Source organism: Prionailurus viverrinus, chromosome F1 (genome assembly GCF_022837055.1).
Source record: "Prionailurus viverrinus isolate Anna chromosome F1, UM_Priviv_1.0, whole genome shotgun sequence".
NCBI lineage: Eukaryota > Metazoa > Chordata > Mammalia > Carnivora > Felidae > Prionailurus > Prionailurus viverrinus.
The window spans coordinates 35103718-35120683 of NC_062577.1; the positions used below are offsets into that span (position 1 = coordinate 35103718).

Here is a 16966-nt window from a genome sequence, read left to right on the forward strand (position 1 = left end):
CTCATCTGGTCATTTTGAGTCAAATACAGGTATTTTCTATTAATTCAATCACTGTGTCATCTTGCCAACCCCCATTTTGTTATACCATCCTGAATCTATTTTATTCCCTCTTAGGTAAGAGAATTATTGATTATTTTGGGGTGGGGATGTTATTTTTTTAAGTTGTAATGAATATTGTAAGGGAGTATTATTCGGATACTTAAAAAACATCTTGCTTGAAGGAGAAAAATCTTTTAAAAGGCCTAGAAACTTATTCAAGTAATTAGTTACTTGAATTAAGGAAGTAAGATGCTTTTGCACTGACTTTGAACAACTTTCTTGACTTCCTGCAAAGAAGATCCTTTACAGTATTTTTGGAGAAGTTAGTAAAACCGAATCTGACATCACTACCTAGCAGTTTGTGTAGCTAGCAAAGTGGTTTGTTCTTGGGGTAGCAGAGGAGGAAATTGCTCCCTGTCTGATAAGACAACAGCAAAGAGTATGCACTCATTTCTTTTATTTTTTATTCTGTTTCGCAAAGAAAAACTTTTGCAAAGATAACTATTATTTTGCCTTTCAGAAGGACGCATGCTGTTTCATAGGAATACAGCTGATTTCCAGATATGACCATGTATTTGTGGCTTAAACTTTTGGCATTTGGCTTTGCCTTTCTGGATACAGGCGTGTTTGTTACAGGTAAGTACAAGTATATTAATATGTCCTTAGTTATTTTTTTCCTTGTGGAGGGATATTGGTTTGAAATAGACATAAAAATAAGTTAAGTGTTGGTGACTGGAAATGAGGAAGCTCACTAGAAAATGGTCAAGGCTATTGGAGCTCAGAGAGACCTGGCTTGCTATGTGAGAGAATACATTGTTTCTGTTTAAAAAGGCATAAATGTTTGGGGGAAAAAATCACAATTTAAAAGAAACTTGTCTGACTGTATCTTTGTTTGCAAAGTGTTCAAGGATATTACAAAAGTAATGCTGTTACTTAACCTTCAAACGCGTAAACATAAGTTTATGAAAACCTGAGGAGATCTTAATGACAAAATAAGTGAATTTTCATCCTTTTAACAGAAAATGCCTTTTTTGAGTCATAATATGGCTTCGGTAGCATGTAAGCCACTCTTTCTTTTTGAACTGGAGTCTGCTTCCTCAAATTTTGATTACTACTAAAATATTTTATTGAATACTTATCTATAGGATAGTTTAAATAATCCATTTGGGAATTTAATAAAATATTCATTTTATGCATATTCTTAGCACAGAATGTATTTTAAATCAAGTTTTTGGTTTCTTCTCAGTAGTTTTAATGATTATTTGCCTTGGAAATTCTTACGGGGCCACCGCCCTTCCTGGGTGATGGGTAAATATTAGAGCCTTGATGCAGTAAAAATACTTAAACTCACAGGAATCATGCAAATGCTGTCTTCTGTAGGAAAATGTAATGGGGATCTCAAGTACTCATTTAAGCTGGAGATCTTTGGCTACATGCTATCCATTTAATGGACATTTCTTGAATAGTTTCAGTTTGGATCATGAGTGCATTTCAGTTGATTGTTAAACGTAACTAATAAATTATGTTAAATATACTCCATATGATGTAGTATCTAAAAGTTGTTTCTCACTATGGAAAGGACAGTGAAAGTGGCATTTTTGCAGAAATTCCAAAGAAGTTTAAAAAAAAGAAAATTAAAAGTCTCGCTTACTGGAATTCATTGAAATCTGTTTTCAACTTTCCACCATTCTTCCTTCTTCTAAAAGGCAGGGAGGTAGCTACCTCCTGAGCTTGTTATGTGGTCAGTTGGTATTTTGTGTAATCAGGGAGAGTGGAAAGCAGTGGAAGATACCGTTGTGTTTTTAACTGCAAAGGTGGTCTAAAATTTTTTGTATGGATACAGCGTTTTGTTTTAGTACAGAAAATGTCTATCAAGGGAACTTCCCTGTGAAGTTAGCTATCATGATTAAAAGCAAACTGTAATGAATAATGATTTTAGCAGGGTGGTAATAATATGTGGATTATCATAAATCAGAATGAATATTCATTAAAAATCCTCATTCAAGAATGGTAGCAAAGCATTTCTAAATGAGCACAAAGAAACACTGAAATATTTTGTAGGACACAGAGGAAACCACTATGAACTTTCAACTCAGTCAATTAAGGATTTTTACCATGAGAAATATCTTCGAACTTATGGTCAAAATAAGAAAGTATAAAATTATCTAGAAACTTTTGAATCTATTTTGCTAAACAATTTGTACTTAAATAAATGGAGAGATACACATAGATTTATTTTGAAGGATCAAGCTTAACTTCAATTGTTTATGTAAATATTGAGAGCAAACATTTTTCTAAAAGGCATTGATAGTCTTCCTGGAATCAATACTTTTTTTTGGAAAAAGTAGATATAATCATCTGCGTCTGCATATCTCATTTATCATCCTTTAAAGTTCTGAGAGTCATTTTGTGATTCAATGTAGGATTTGGGAAGTTATTAATGCTTTAAATTACATATTTTTCTTTATTATCAACAAATAAGTTTGATCATTATCTTTGATTCTACTGTGTTAAAATTGAGTTTAGGGATCATAGGAAATATTAGGCTTTTAGGCATCACATTTATATTGTGTACTCTAATGGAATAAAAAAGTAGAGCCAAATGTAGACAGACATCAATTAATGGACAAATATATGCACAATTCAGATATGTTATTTAATCCCTAAAATACAAATACAGAAAGGCAAAGTTAAACTTTGCCATGGCAATCATGCTGGGGTGAGTTTTACACAAAAGTTTGCAATCTCTTTGCTCTGTGCCTCTTTGCCATGATAGCCGGAAACCAAAACTCTGTTGAACATTTCTAAATAATTCTAGGAGACGATGATGGTTTTGAGAATGCAGATAATGATGAATGTTCTTTGACTCTAAACCAGGTGCTATGGCAGGCAAATCTATCACTCTATACCATACCAGCTAGGGTACATGGGTTATGGTATGTGAGTTATGAGTCATATCACTTTAGAGTCATTTCCTGGTCATAATTCTTCATTTTTCCATCTACATTTAAAGAAATATTTCATGTTGCAAGCATGTACTATGCCTTGAACATCACACAGGTTTTCAATACAAAGTATGAATTGACATTTGATTAGCAATCATTAAGTTCTGAATATTCCACAATTTATCTTTTATGAACTTTTTATAGATTTTTAAAAAAAAAAAAATCTGCCTGTGATCCTTATCATTGCCAGAACTTGAAAGGCATTTTGTAAGGGAAAAGGTAAGGTGGACTTAGGAATCTGTCTTTCCTTTTTCTCTCTTGCTCTCTGTAGCTAAGGAGAGGGTCAGAGTGGTTAGCTTGAGCTAAATCTTTTCTCTATTCTGGGCTATTTCATAGATGTCAACCAGTGACAATTAGCTAGTGTAGGAATATAGATATTTCTACACTCTTCCTATAAATACACATATCCAGATACACACACATATATATTCTAGTTTTTATATGTGAGTTTATAATATACACACACATATATCTACTTATCTATCTTCTGGTTCTTCGTATTTGTCTGCTTTTAAATATTGGGGTTCTATGGCTTTAACCTTTGGTCAGTTTTATTCTTATTTTCTATCATTAGAGTTCCTTATAAAGACCTGCTATGTGTTGACGATCCTGATTCCTCATCTCCAGACTCATTCCCCTAAGTGTTTAATTCCTCCTCTAGTCTTGTAATTTTAGTTTTTAAGTCTCTAAAATATTTTCCCCTTCTTCAATTCCATCGACATTGAATTTATGCCTTTATCATGTTTTACCTAGAATATTATTATAGTTTCCTAATCTACCTGCAGTCTCATTCATTTCTTTCCTTATTCTACACCTTAAAAAGAAAAGGGGGAAACAAAACAAAACAAAACAAAAAACCTTCTGGTATCTTCTCATTGTCTTCGGTATACGTGCTCAACTCCTTGCCAGAACAACCGAGTCCACCACTGAGCTAGGAGCTGGGCCTGGAGCTGGGCAGGGATTGTTTTGTATTTTTTTCTTGTATGATTCATTAAACTAGAACTTGCAGTAGCCAGTTGCAACACCGCTTGGCTCGTCTACACTTCCTCTGGACCTCTAAGGCTCCACGATAGTTCTATTTCTCTTCCGTCGCTCATACCACAAAATATCTCCACTGAAACTGGACACTTGTTACCACCTTTCCGTGACACTTTCCACATACTAATTCAATTTGTTGTTGGTGGTAGTGTTAATATTATTATCTACCAATGAGTGCATTTACTTCTATTGTAACCTGTGTGAAAGCGGAAACTCTCATCTGTAACTGATTTACCAGATACTGACAAAGCAATGGGCGTTTTTTGACAAAACTGAAGATTATAATGACGGAGGTGAGAGAGGATGAGTACAAAGAATTTCAGAAAGAGAGGACAGAAGAAGAGACAAAGCTTGAGATGAAAAAATTAGCCAACGACAAAGTGGAAAGATAGACAATGTCGTCAAGATTAAATAAAATGATTTTGGATCTGGATCTTTATAGGCTTTGCCTTCTTAAGAATTTAATTCATGATTATTATTTTGCTATTTTCTTCTTTTCCTTCTTATTTGGAAATACCATCCTAACTTCTTAAAAATCTGTAGTTCAAGAATGTTATTCCTAAATTTTCCCTGGCCTACTCTTTGGACATTTTTGGCTAGTGGCATTTCATTTGGAGGGTTAGTTTTGTTTTTCAGATACAGATGCCTATAGGAAGAAAAGTAAGGAATGAGACAGGGGCGGGGGCGTACGCATATAATGGGGACAAGACAAATGGAATCAGATCCAGTCCTTGCAAATTCAGGCATGGACACTGGTAGGGCTGGGGGACTATTTTCAAGGGCAGGTGGAAGATGGCATCGCATTGTGTGCGCACAGAAAATTTGTAGAGAGTCTGGGCATCATTTCTTCCTCAATAATGTGATAACACATCTCAATTTGGATAGGCACGAAGCAGAGATTTATGGTCAGGTTGGTCCATTTCGTTGGTGAAAGCACAGTGTGAACACAGACAAGGTTTTCTGTTCAGATCATGTAATGTAAGTCACTTTGGTGCAGAGAAAGGAATTTGTTATCCCCACAGACCTTTGATCTTTTTTCAGTCATCTTATAAATTTATGGGAGTATTTACACAGGATAAAATTGGAATGGAAATGGAGCTAAATCTCAGTTTAAACTTAATTTCAGTCTATTCTAAATAGCTTTCTTGGTACTAGATACCCAACCACATACTATTTACTGATTACTAAAGGACAATGCTATAACTTTTATATACGTAAACGTAATACTTTAAAAAAGGATGAAGAAAAAAATGGAATATTGCATTCGATTTGTTTAGCCATATGATGTGATATCTATTTCTGCATAATACTGAAATATATAGACCTATATTGTATACATGGCTATAACCAATATTTAGATGAAAAATTACCTAATTATTGCCTAAAGTTTTTAATATGCATTCATTTTTATATGTCAATGTGCTACTTCAAACCCAATATGTCAAGAGTCTGTGGAATGACTATTATAAGAGAGTATTGAATGTTCAGGAATAATAACAAAACAAGAAAAGATAAAGAAAGAAAACTGCAGCATAAATACATATAAAGTCAATGTTAGGGAAATATATAAGCACTCTCTATGTGCATTTATAGTATCTTCAATTGATTCACCTCTGAAAAGGTAATGAGCAAGATTATCAATGCTTTTATTAGATTCTTTACTGAAGACCCAACTCAAACTTGAAATTCTTCTGTGGTACTTAGCTATACAGTGTTTAAAGATCAAACATTTATTTCCTAAAAAAATAAAAACAAAAAAATAAACATTTATTTCCTACTAAAAATGAGACACAAATATCTGAAAGTTATTTTTCCAAAACTTCAATTTCTCCTAATATATACTATGTGATAAAATTATAACTGCATGCAATGATATTCAAATGAAAATGATCGTCGTTTGTATATTAGAAAAAACTGCTTCCAACCAAAATATGAACAACTACAAGAATATCATTAGCCCTCCAAAAAGGTAATCTGTTGATACCAGAGCACAAATCAAGAGCTAAGGGCAATTCAGCATCACACTCATATGTATTAGTAAATGAACAGTTACTCTGGTGAATGTAAAAGAGCACTGATATACAAGAAGAAACTCTCTGCATTGTAAATAATAATAATAATAATAATAATAAATTGTCCTGCTAGGCATGAAAATAGAACAGAGAATCCTATATAAATAACAGTGATGTTAAGAGATGAAAGCAAAGGTACTATATCATGGCAATAAAGTGTGGTCACCATATTTTAAATATCTCCACTTAAAGAAACAAACAAACAAACAAACAGTAATTTGCTTATTGATAAAAGAAATACTAAGCATCATAGGAAATGAAGCAGGTGCCAGTCTGAGCTGGAGATGGCATCTGGATTGAGAAGCATTTTAGAAATCTAATTCTACGAATTTTATGATCTCAATTCAAATGGCTTTCCATCTATGATACGCAGTTTTGTCATCTATAAAATGTTATAAGGATTAAAAATGATAATATTTGTGAAAATGCTTTGAAACTATGAGATACCCTGCAAAGTTGTATGTTTTATTCATGTGATCCCATAAAATCACAGCACTCAGTTCTTTATCATTGACATCTGATTCCAAATCACATCTCTTCCTTTGAGAGACTCAGAGGAGATATAGTTTAGGCTATGTGGCAGAACTATAAACCCTTAGAGATCTTTCAGTTCTTTTAACTTTGCATCCCCTGTTTTAGCGATTTTCAGGCTACTCTGGATTCTACCTCCTAAATAGTTTGCAAATCCAACTCTTTGCTAGAGATTATTATTATTTCTTATTGTAACAATAGCCTGCAATCTTGCCTCTCTTCAGTCCGTAGTGTCCTCATACCTACCTCTACTGGGATAATCCCTGTAAAAGGCAAAACTCACCTTTGTACATCCTTTCTTTGGTGGCTCTCTATTGGATAGAGAACATACTGACCCATGATGTGATCCTAAAGACATTTAAGAAAATAAGAATTTAATTAGAATATACCTACACTTATGAGTTTTCCTTGAAAACAACTTTCACGGAAAAAAATCTTTATTAAGCCAAGTTAATTCCCTGAGTATTTTTTAAAGAGTCTGGTTAAATCATTACCAATGTTTTCATTAAAGAATTTTACTGAACTAGTGTTAAATAGTGTTATTTTTCATTCAATTTTTCCAGTTACTGTTAAGTTCATGAATCAATTTTTAGTCACATCCAACTGTACTGATTATAAACTTATGCCTCTAAGAATTTTCCTTTATGGTTATCACATTTCTAAGTGTTATTTTTTTTTTTTTTTTGGTCAAATAAGACGGATCTAAATTTCCCAAAAGTCTTAATTCTTCCATTTTAGCCAGAAACAACATTACTTATGTTCAGTTTATACCATTGCTTTTCTTTCTTTTCTTTTTTCTTTCTTTCTCTTTTTCTTTCTTTCTTTTTCTTTCTTTCTTTCTTTCTTTCTCCTTTCCTTTCCTTTCCTTTCCTTCTTTTTCCCTTTCAATGTTGTACAAAATGTAATTGATTTAATGCAATTATTTAACCTTTGTCAAATTTTAAATTGGGAAGTATTAGACATTTTCAAACTTATATTGTGCTGCTATTTCTATCGTAATAATCATTTTGTGATTGAGAGCTCTTTCAGCAAGATTCATTTTGAGATTTTACAAGTTTTGGTTACTCCTCAAGTAGCCAGTGGAAACTTTAGAAATACTTGTAAGACTGCTGTATAGTTTAGAATTATATTTTAAATCTTGTTCATTTGTGTAGCATTCTTTTTAATGTTTATTTTTGAGAGAGAGAGAGAAAGAGAGAGAGAGAACAAGCAGGGGAGGGGAAGAAAGAGAGGGAGAGACAGAATCCAAAGCAGGCTCTAGGCTCTGAGCTGTCAGCACAGAGCCTGATGTGGGGCTCAGACCCATGAACCATGAGATCATGACCTGAGCTGAAGTCAGATGCTTAACTGACTGAGCCACCAGGCGCTCCTCTGTGGCATTCTTAGTAGCGTATACACCTTGTGCCAACTTCTTACTACTTGGTACAGCAAAAATTAAAAAGAAGAATCAAGATGATAAGTTTAATGTCCCCAGTGTACATCAGTGGGTGGGATCACTTTAAAGTGTCAAATCATTCTACTTTTGTCTCTACATTTAGGAAAAATAAAGACTATTAGCATGGTATATACAGCTTTAACTGGATCCCTGCATATTTTTCCAACTTTATCTGTCACTACTTAGTGACATATACTCTATAGTTGACCCTTGAACAATAGGGATTAGGGTCACTGATGCCTTCCTTACACAGCCAAAAATCTATGTATAACTTTTGACTCCCTCAAAACTTAACTACTTATAGCCTACTGTTGACTTACTGATAACATAAACAGTTGATTAATGCATATGTTGTATGTCATATGTATTATATACTGTATTCTTTTGAATAAGCTAGAGAAAAAATGTTATTAAGAAAATCATAAAGAAGAGAAAAACATCTACAGTACTATTCTGTATTTATCAGAACAATCCACATACAAGTGGACCTGCGTAGTTCAAACCCGTGCTGTTCAGGGGTCCACTGTATACTCCTGTTGTAACTTGCATTTTCCTAAAAAGATGTTTTCTTGTGTCCAAAGTTGGCCATGCTGTTTCTTCTTCCCTCTCTCTATATATATATTTTTAACTGGGAAAATTATAACTGCTCTTCAAGATTGAGTTCAACGGTCATTTCCTCTGGGCAGCCCTCGTGCACACCCTGCTCTGCTCCTGATCATCGTTGGCTGCGATGATCTGTGAATAATCCTCTTGGAGATTTCTTTATTTGGCTGTCTCCCATAGCAGCTGGTGAGCTCATGTAGATTATCATTGGGTTTCTACTTATTTACCAGAGAGTGCCTGTAGGTCCTCAGAACTTGTCAAGTGAATGGATATTTTGCCAGTGGAATCTAACCCCATATGCAGAAAGTGCTTAACAACTCATAAAAACCATTTTAAGTCTGTCGTTTTGTTGTTGTTATTTTAGTGAATTATTTATGATAAAGTGTCTACATGAAATGTTCAGGAAGTAGAAGTTACTTAAAACCCTTGCTTACACTTTTTCTTTCTCTCTTGTTCTTTATCTCAGTTTTGATTATGTGCTATGTCTAAAGCTGCATATCCCATTTTTTCCTAAGTAAACCATGATTATCTTAGGCAGCTGAGAAACATGGAGATGAATAAATAGGCAAATAAAAATCTCATGAATTCTCAATAATCAACACCGAAAACTTTCTGAATATTTTATTTCTCTAGTCTAGTGAAATCTGTTTACTTGTGCATTAATTCATTTCGTGAACAAATATTTTATGAGTGCTTTCCCAGTATCTTCAGTTGGGAATACCATATTCTATGCCTATTCTTGGGAAGTCTATAATCTTACTGTGGCAGTGGCTGCTTGGGGTTTAAAATTTTCCAATTTCTCCATAAGCTTTCTCCTCAAAGTAACAATATACATCGCAAGAGATAATTATTTGTGTTCTCAATCTTTCATAAATTACAGATTAAAAATTATTATTTTTAAATCTACATATAATACACTAAGGAAAAAGCTTTGTTCTTGCCAGACAACATCTAGGCCTCTGCTCCAACTGGGCTTCTGTAGGCTTTCAGTTATAGAAGTTCTGAAGCTGCCCCTGAGTTGTGTAGATTATTATCAGATACTTAATAAATAAAGGTGGTAGATGCAAAGAGGAATTAGCCAAAAAGTCCCAGTTATCTTTGGTTTGTTTGTTCTGTGATTTGAACTGAAAATAAAGGCTTCATTTGAAAAGATATGTTAAAACCTACATACATACACACCACACAAACAAACCCTTAAGTTTTTTTGGTGAGCTTTAATTGTAATTTTCCAAGGTCATCAGCTAGTAAGGGCTGATATTTCATCCTGGGTTGGTCTGACTCTAGGTCTATTCTTTTTCCACTGGGTTATTCAGGCTTCTTCGTGGTCAGCCTAATAACCAGGTAATTGAAGACATGAATACTTGATGGTAGGCAAATCACACCAAGACTGAAAGGTGCTTGGTAGTTTCTCAGAGGTCATGTGTGTAAAACATGCGTTTCAGCCCCATCCAGCTAATTTAGCTACAAAGGTGAAACGTTGTGAACCCAGTAAACTCCATATATTTAACAAGACCTAAATCATCTAAGATTTTGTCTTTTATAAAAAGGAAAAGCACCTTTAATGGACTTGTATTTACTATGAATGTTGATGCTACATTGGTAATGCAAAAGTAATGTGCTACTATCATCTCGAAAAGGAGCTTTACAAGGTACACCACTGAGTCTATCTGGAGGTGAGTGATATGATGGAATGAATGGCTTTTCCCCAACCTAATTTGTTTTTGATATTACATAAAGTGAAAGCCATTGAATAATTTGCCAAAGTATCTAGATTTTTTTCTGGTTTTGAAGTGCAAGGGAAGTAACATGACCTTTGTTAAGCACTTTGATCATGGAAAACACATAAGGTTCTCATCTTATTCCAGGAAGTGCAGACACAAGATTAGCTTTTTATACTTATCCAAGAGGTATATGAAATGAATTGGGTAGAGCTACCTTACAGCTTTCTACTCCATGGACAAGTCGGTTAAAACTCCAGGGAAAACAAAGAAAAAATGTTGGTTACTATGATAAATGTGGGCTGTCAATCAAATAATTTAGGTCAAGTATTCTACTTTGAATTCTAGACTTAGGTCTCCAAATCCCTGTTTTAGTTTTTAAACTAAGATTTTTACTAATAAGCCCTAAATCTTTCTATTTTTGAGTGACCATGTTTTTATTTTTTCCTGAGTTTACTTATTGAAACTTTAAGTATGTTCAAGATATATAATGGCTAAGAAAAAAATAAACAGAAGATATTAGTTCAGAGCATTGAGTATGAGAAGGAGTGATGCTATGTGGGAGGCAGACAAGCAAAAGAAAAGGGTCAGGAAGCTGATGAAAATAACTTAAAGAGATCCAGCTAGAAATGTTGGATTCAAACAAGCCCTACCTTCAATGTGCTAAGAATTCAGTTTTTGAAATGCTGCCTGTATTCCATCCTGACCTTTCCAATTTGAAACATTAGGGAAATTACCTTTCAAATCCTCAGTTTCTGTATCTATATAATAATAATAATAATAATAGCAGTAGCTATTAAGCGAGATAACTTACTGATGTAGCCATTTTTTAAATAGAACCCTGACTATGTGGTAGGAACTATTCTAAGTGCTGACACAGTGGTAAATGAAACAGAAAAGGTACCAAATTTCATGAAACTAACATCTTAGTAAAAGAGGTAACAAAAACCAAGTAAATAATTGAGGACATTTCAGATATTGATAAGTGTGTGAAATAAAACAGTGCGTGTGATGTGATAGCAGAGAAGGCCAGATCAGGGGGCAAAATGGCCTTTTAGACAGTGATTAAAGAAGGCCTCTTTGAAGTAGTGTCATTAGGCTACTAATGTTGGCGGACAAGAATGTGAAGATTTATATGAAGAGGAACTGGCAGGTACAAAGGTCCTTCAGAAAAAGCAAAAAAAAATGGTGGGTTCAAGGCAAGGAAAGGAGGTCAGGTGCTTGCAGTATGGTGGATAAAGGCTGAGTGGTTCATGGTGAAGTTGGAGAGATACACACAGGGGAAGCTCCTAGGGGACCTTGTTGCAAATAGAAAGACTTTGGATTTTTACCTTAAGTGTAAACAGAAGAAGCTATTTGGACGTTTTAAGCAGAGAATGAGCTAATCTTATTTCGATATTAAAGGGACTACGCTTGCCGCTGTGGGAATAGATTAGAAGTGAATTAAAGCCTAAAGACCCATTAGGAGTCATTTGGATTGGTGGAAAAGAGAAAGGGGATGGTATCTGGACCAAGTGTTGTCAGTGGAAGGGGGAATAAAGAACAGGTGTATATAGGATCAAGAGAAGTTGCTGGGCAGAAGAAAAACATAAAGTTATACAGAACGACTCATTTTTTTCTCATGAGCAATTAGGATGCAAAACACCCCAGCTGGGGTAGGCAATCAAGGGTTCTGTCTTATCTATATTAATATATATTAATGCTTTAATTCTCAGTAGACACCCAATTAGAGGTATCTAGATTTCAACTGGAGTTAAGAGTGTGGGGTTCATCAGCTCTTGATTGGAGTAATACCTTTGAAGGTCACTGTATACAGATGGAATTTAAAGCGAAGAGACTGAATGTGATAGTGTAAGAAGAGTGTTTAGATGGAGTACAGAGGACCTAATTCTGAGCTCTGGAACACTCCATATTTTGGAGGGATTAGTAGGAGGACCTAGAAAAAGAAAGTGAGAAGGGGTAGCCAAAGTGGAAAAGGAAAACAAAAATATTTTGACTTGGATGTTGAGAAACAGAGCTAATGGTTGTAAAGGGCTGAGCGTGCTTGCTGGCATATAATGAGAATCCAGTTAATTTCACATAAAACTTCAAAATCATGTCCTTTGAAAGGTTGGTTGAACAGTGATTGGGAACATACTAATTATTGTCGAATTTCCTTATTTGACTTCAATATTGTCGCAACAGTATGAAAATAATTCATCACAATGTTCATAAGAATTAAATATATATGTATATGTATACATGTATGTATTCATATGTATGTGTGTGTATAGATAGATATATCTTCCTTGGTAGCTTAACTATTAGAAAAAAGAAAGCTATGACTTAAAATAACTTTTTAAATAAAAACTATGTAAAATACATCGAGACTTCATAATAAATTAGAAATTTAACTGAAAGTGTCTTGAAAAGGTAATGCTGTGTTGAATCTCTTGCATGGCATATTTTTACGCAGGTTGATAGATTATATACATATGTATATGTATATATATATAATTATATATATAATATTTTAATTTCAGGCTTGGAAGTTTTTCTTAAAAGAGATATAGCTTTATAGCAACTTATTTTTATACTAACAGGTGTAGGTAGTTAATAAGATAAATTGTTCCTTAATAAGAAACTAGTGCTACCATGTCCCAGGCACTGTTCTCAACATTTTATAAATGTGATCTCATTTAACTTAAGTATACAAATCATTATGGAGTCTAGCTTATACTAGTCTTTAACATCAGTAAATTTGTTAATTTCTTTCCCAATATTTATAAAATTTACTGATTATCATATCCTAAAAGGGAATCACTATTTTTAATTTTTCTTATTCTAATTTTAAACACTAAAATTGAGAAAGGAGTGAAGAAAGGGAAGTAATAATCAGCTCCTTCCCTGTGCCTGGCATTCTAGCAGATGCTAGCACTGTGCTATTCAGCCTTATATCTCTACATTTTGTTTCTAATTGTTCAGTGTATTAAATAAACATTCAGATAAACCCTTGGTCATGAGTGTGAATAGAGGGGAACAGAATTGTGGCTAAGCCAAAAGAATAAGTAATCTAAATACTATTGATATTTGTTCTTGTATTAGAGTATTTTGCTTAAGTTGAAAAATGGGTGGGTTGGATGTTGCTATGATCTCAAAAATGAAATCATATTGAAAAGGCTCATCATGGGAGAAAGTTGTGCAGCTTTCTCTTCCTGCCCTGCTTCATTTTCATAGGGATATAAAGCAGTAGTTAAGCACATCTGCTTCATAGTGTGTGTGAGACAGAGTGATGGAGAAAGAAAGAGAGAGAGAGAGAGAGAGAGAGAGAGATGGGGGAGAGGGAGGGAATGAGAAAAAGCAAATCAGTGTTTTGCAAACAATATTTTAGTGTGTGGAAAAAACATAATCACACATGTAGGCACTATCATCAGTGAGTCAGAAAGCATAATTTACTGTAAAGCAGAAAAATTTAGTTGTATGTAAGTAGTGAGCGGGGGGGGGGGGGGGGGAAGCCTAGTACTTCCTAGAACTTAAGTAATCCATTTTAAGATGTGTCACCTCATTTATGCAAGAAAATACTCTTTTTGCCCACTGTTTCAAGGATAAAAGTTTGAATGATGGAAATAACTGTCCATCTAAAAACAAAACAAAGCAAAAAAGGAGTCAGTATCATTTCAGTGTGAAGAGCTGTGGTCTCCCCTGGTGACTTTAGAACAAATGGAACCCACCAGTCCATCTACAGGTTCAGGAAAGAGAGGTGCTCCCAACAGAGGAGGATTAAAGGTATTTTCAGGGTGATCTGCAACAGAAAATACCAAAGCCTTTGAAATAAAAGATTATCCCTGTTCTAAGAAAAGAAGTTGGTTTTATGTTGAGGGCAGCTAGAGGCATGATGAAAGAGCTGTTGAGAATGGCTTGGGGGAGATCAAAGACAAGTGGAACCTCAAAATTCTGGAAGTGGAACAAGTCAGATACAATATAAGGAGTACTTCAAAGACAAGGAAACAAAAATAATAAAAATATCTTTAGTTGTCAAATGTAAAATTTGTGCCAGTTTTGTCGCATTTTATTTTTCGAGAGCACTGTAAAACCAGACATTTTCTGTTAACATCAATCTAACTGTACATATTTTTCTCATCTATCTTAATTAGTCAATTTTCCAAAAGAAAAAAAATGTATTATGCTCAGAGTCTGAAATGTCTTTTTTGTTGTTGTCCTTAATAGAATACCTTCTCTTAAACTAAATTTTAATATTTACGTTTCTAAGTATAGGGTGGCTTTAACAAATGAGTGGGAAATCACTGCATAGAGTAGAATGAAATGAAATGTTACATGCTTTAAGTGTTTGCAAAACTATAAAGGAGTGCAGAAGTTCTGTGATTGCTATTATAATTAGCTTCTCTTGCTTTCTCACTTTAAGACTTGGAACACAAGTTGAAATCTTGATTTAAAAAATAAGAAATGGTTTGCATATGAATCTCTAAGTCAAAGTATAGGAATATGAAATGTTCCAACCACTGTCCATGTGGATTCCTCGTTTGTAAGTAAGCTATCCTACAAATGTCTGTATTTGTTAAAGAGCTAATAGATGAAGGAGAAGAAGGAATCAGTGCACACACAATGCCATGATTTTGTAGACTCTTTGCTCTGGTATATGTTTTGTCAATTTATGAAAGAAAATGCTTACCATAGACCCATTTTTTTTTTACTAAACTATGACCTTTAGATTTTAAATAAAAATATGTAACTAATGGTGTTTCTGGAAAAAAATCATGTGCTTTTTATTTTAATTCATCCATTAGTCTATTCCTTATTTAATTGAAAATATATTTCTATAATTCCTGTAAAACAAAAGTAAAGCATAATTCATTTTAAAATCTATTTTGGCTTTCCTCATCCATGAATTTTCCCTGAGGCAACACTTCTGAAGGATATCAGATACCGTAACTTGTCCTTCACTCTAAGCCTCCACTTTATGGGCTAAACATCTGGATTTGATGGGCAAGCAAGCATTTCCTTCCACTGGCCTTTCTAATAATCATTTCTAACAGATACACATCTTTCATGTTTGTCTGTAAAATTGACATAGTTTTCGTGTTTAATGTTTTAACAATGAATTAGAAAATTTTCAATGGCTAGTTTTTAAAATCACTTTAAAATTTGTATGAAAATGATATTAAGAGCCACTCTAGAAAGTATTAGAACCACAGATGTTTTCCTCCGTAATGTTCATTGATTTAAGATCCATAAACATGTTGTTAAAATGTTCAGAGGTTAACAATAATGATGGCACACGGGGGAGATTAAAATTCTTTTTTGTAAAAAAAAATTAAATGATACCTTATTTTCTTCCAATTGAAAAAAAAAACTAGCTAGCAGAACAAAGCAATCTGACATCTAAAATTTCACTCTCTTATTTTATAATGAAAGGAGATTTGAAATAATTAGGACTGAGGGCCTATATGGCATGCCCAAAATTTATTCACACAGATTACAAATTCTTGTTTTGTTTTCAGTGAGAGAGGACAAGTATACATTTGCTCTTTTTATCTATTGTTCTATTTTACAATCGTAGCAATTGATCTACTGAACTCTTCAGTCTGCAAAATGTAACATATGACAAGCAACTTTGGTCTTTCTTTTGCTCTAAATACATGAGTATTAGAATGAAAAATTTAAAAAGTGATCAATGTTTCTTGTCTATTGTCTACAATATTTAAATTGCTAAGAATGAATTTACAGATCCATAAACACTTTGGGAACTTTTACCTCCGGAAATATATCAATGGGTTGTATCTGTCAAACCAATTCAATGAATTAATTAACAACAGTTTGCTATTCACATGGCTGATTTTCTTTTATTTTTATGGTCTTTGTATTCCAGGTATATAGTCAAAATAAGTTAATACATGCACAGGATATAAAAGGACCAGAAGAACTTGTCTTCACGTTAAAACAGTAGACAGTGAAGATGCCTTTTATTTTTAGATAATGAGTTTACTAAAAAAAATTTTTTTTTACGTTTATTTATTTTTGAGAGAGTCTGAGGGGGTTGGGGGTAGGGGCAGAGAGAGAGGGAGACAGAGAGTCCAAAGCAGGCTCCAGGCTCTGAGCTGTCAGCACAGAGCCCAACGCCGGAGTTGAACCCACAAGCCATGAGATCATGACCTGAGCTGAAGCTGGACACTTAACTGACCTTGTCACCAGGTGCCCCTAGATAATGAGTTTAAATTTTATCATGTTCTTCACTACTTACGGAGAGTCAAGTATTGTTCAAGACACAGGATTCTATTGAAGTGGCAGCAATATTTCCTGCCTTTATTTGAGTTCAGATTCCTAGAGAAGAAATTTTAAAGAAAGAGGAAGGGAATTTGGAAATTTGGATATTGCAATAATATGAGCCCTCATTATTTACACAACAGTACAATTTTAGAGAAAAGGAGACTAGAAATCATCTGGTTTAACTCATCTCTTTTACAAATGGGAAAACTGAAACTCAAAAACATTTAATGATTTGTCCATGTTATACCAAAAATGAAGGAA

General features: G+C 33.9%; 1 protein-coding gene across 5 annotated transcripts in view; it reads left to right on the forward strand.

The window, feature by feature from the left end:
• Nucleotides 1–361: 361 nt before the first annotated feature.
• PTPRC (protein tyrosine phosphatase receptor type C) overlaps nucleotides 362–16966 on the forward strand; it is a 124844-nt gene continuing 108239 nt past the window's right edge. For 4 of the 5 annotated variants that reach the window (XM_047839959.1, XM_047839961.1, XM_047839962.1 and 1 more), the window contains exons 1-2: nucleotides 362–478; nucleotides 560–675. In XM_047839959.1, coding sequence (XP_047695915.1) covers nucleotides 603–675 — 73 coding nt within the window. In that variant the 5' untranslated portion in view covers nucleotides 362–478; nucleotides 560–602. The remainder of the gene's footprint in view (nucleotides 479–559; nucleotides 676–16966) is intronic. The other variant, XM_047839960.1, reaches the window with a different exon arrangement.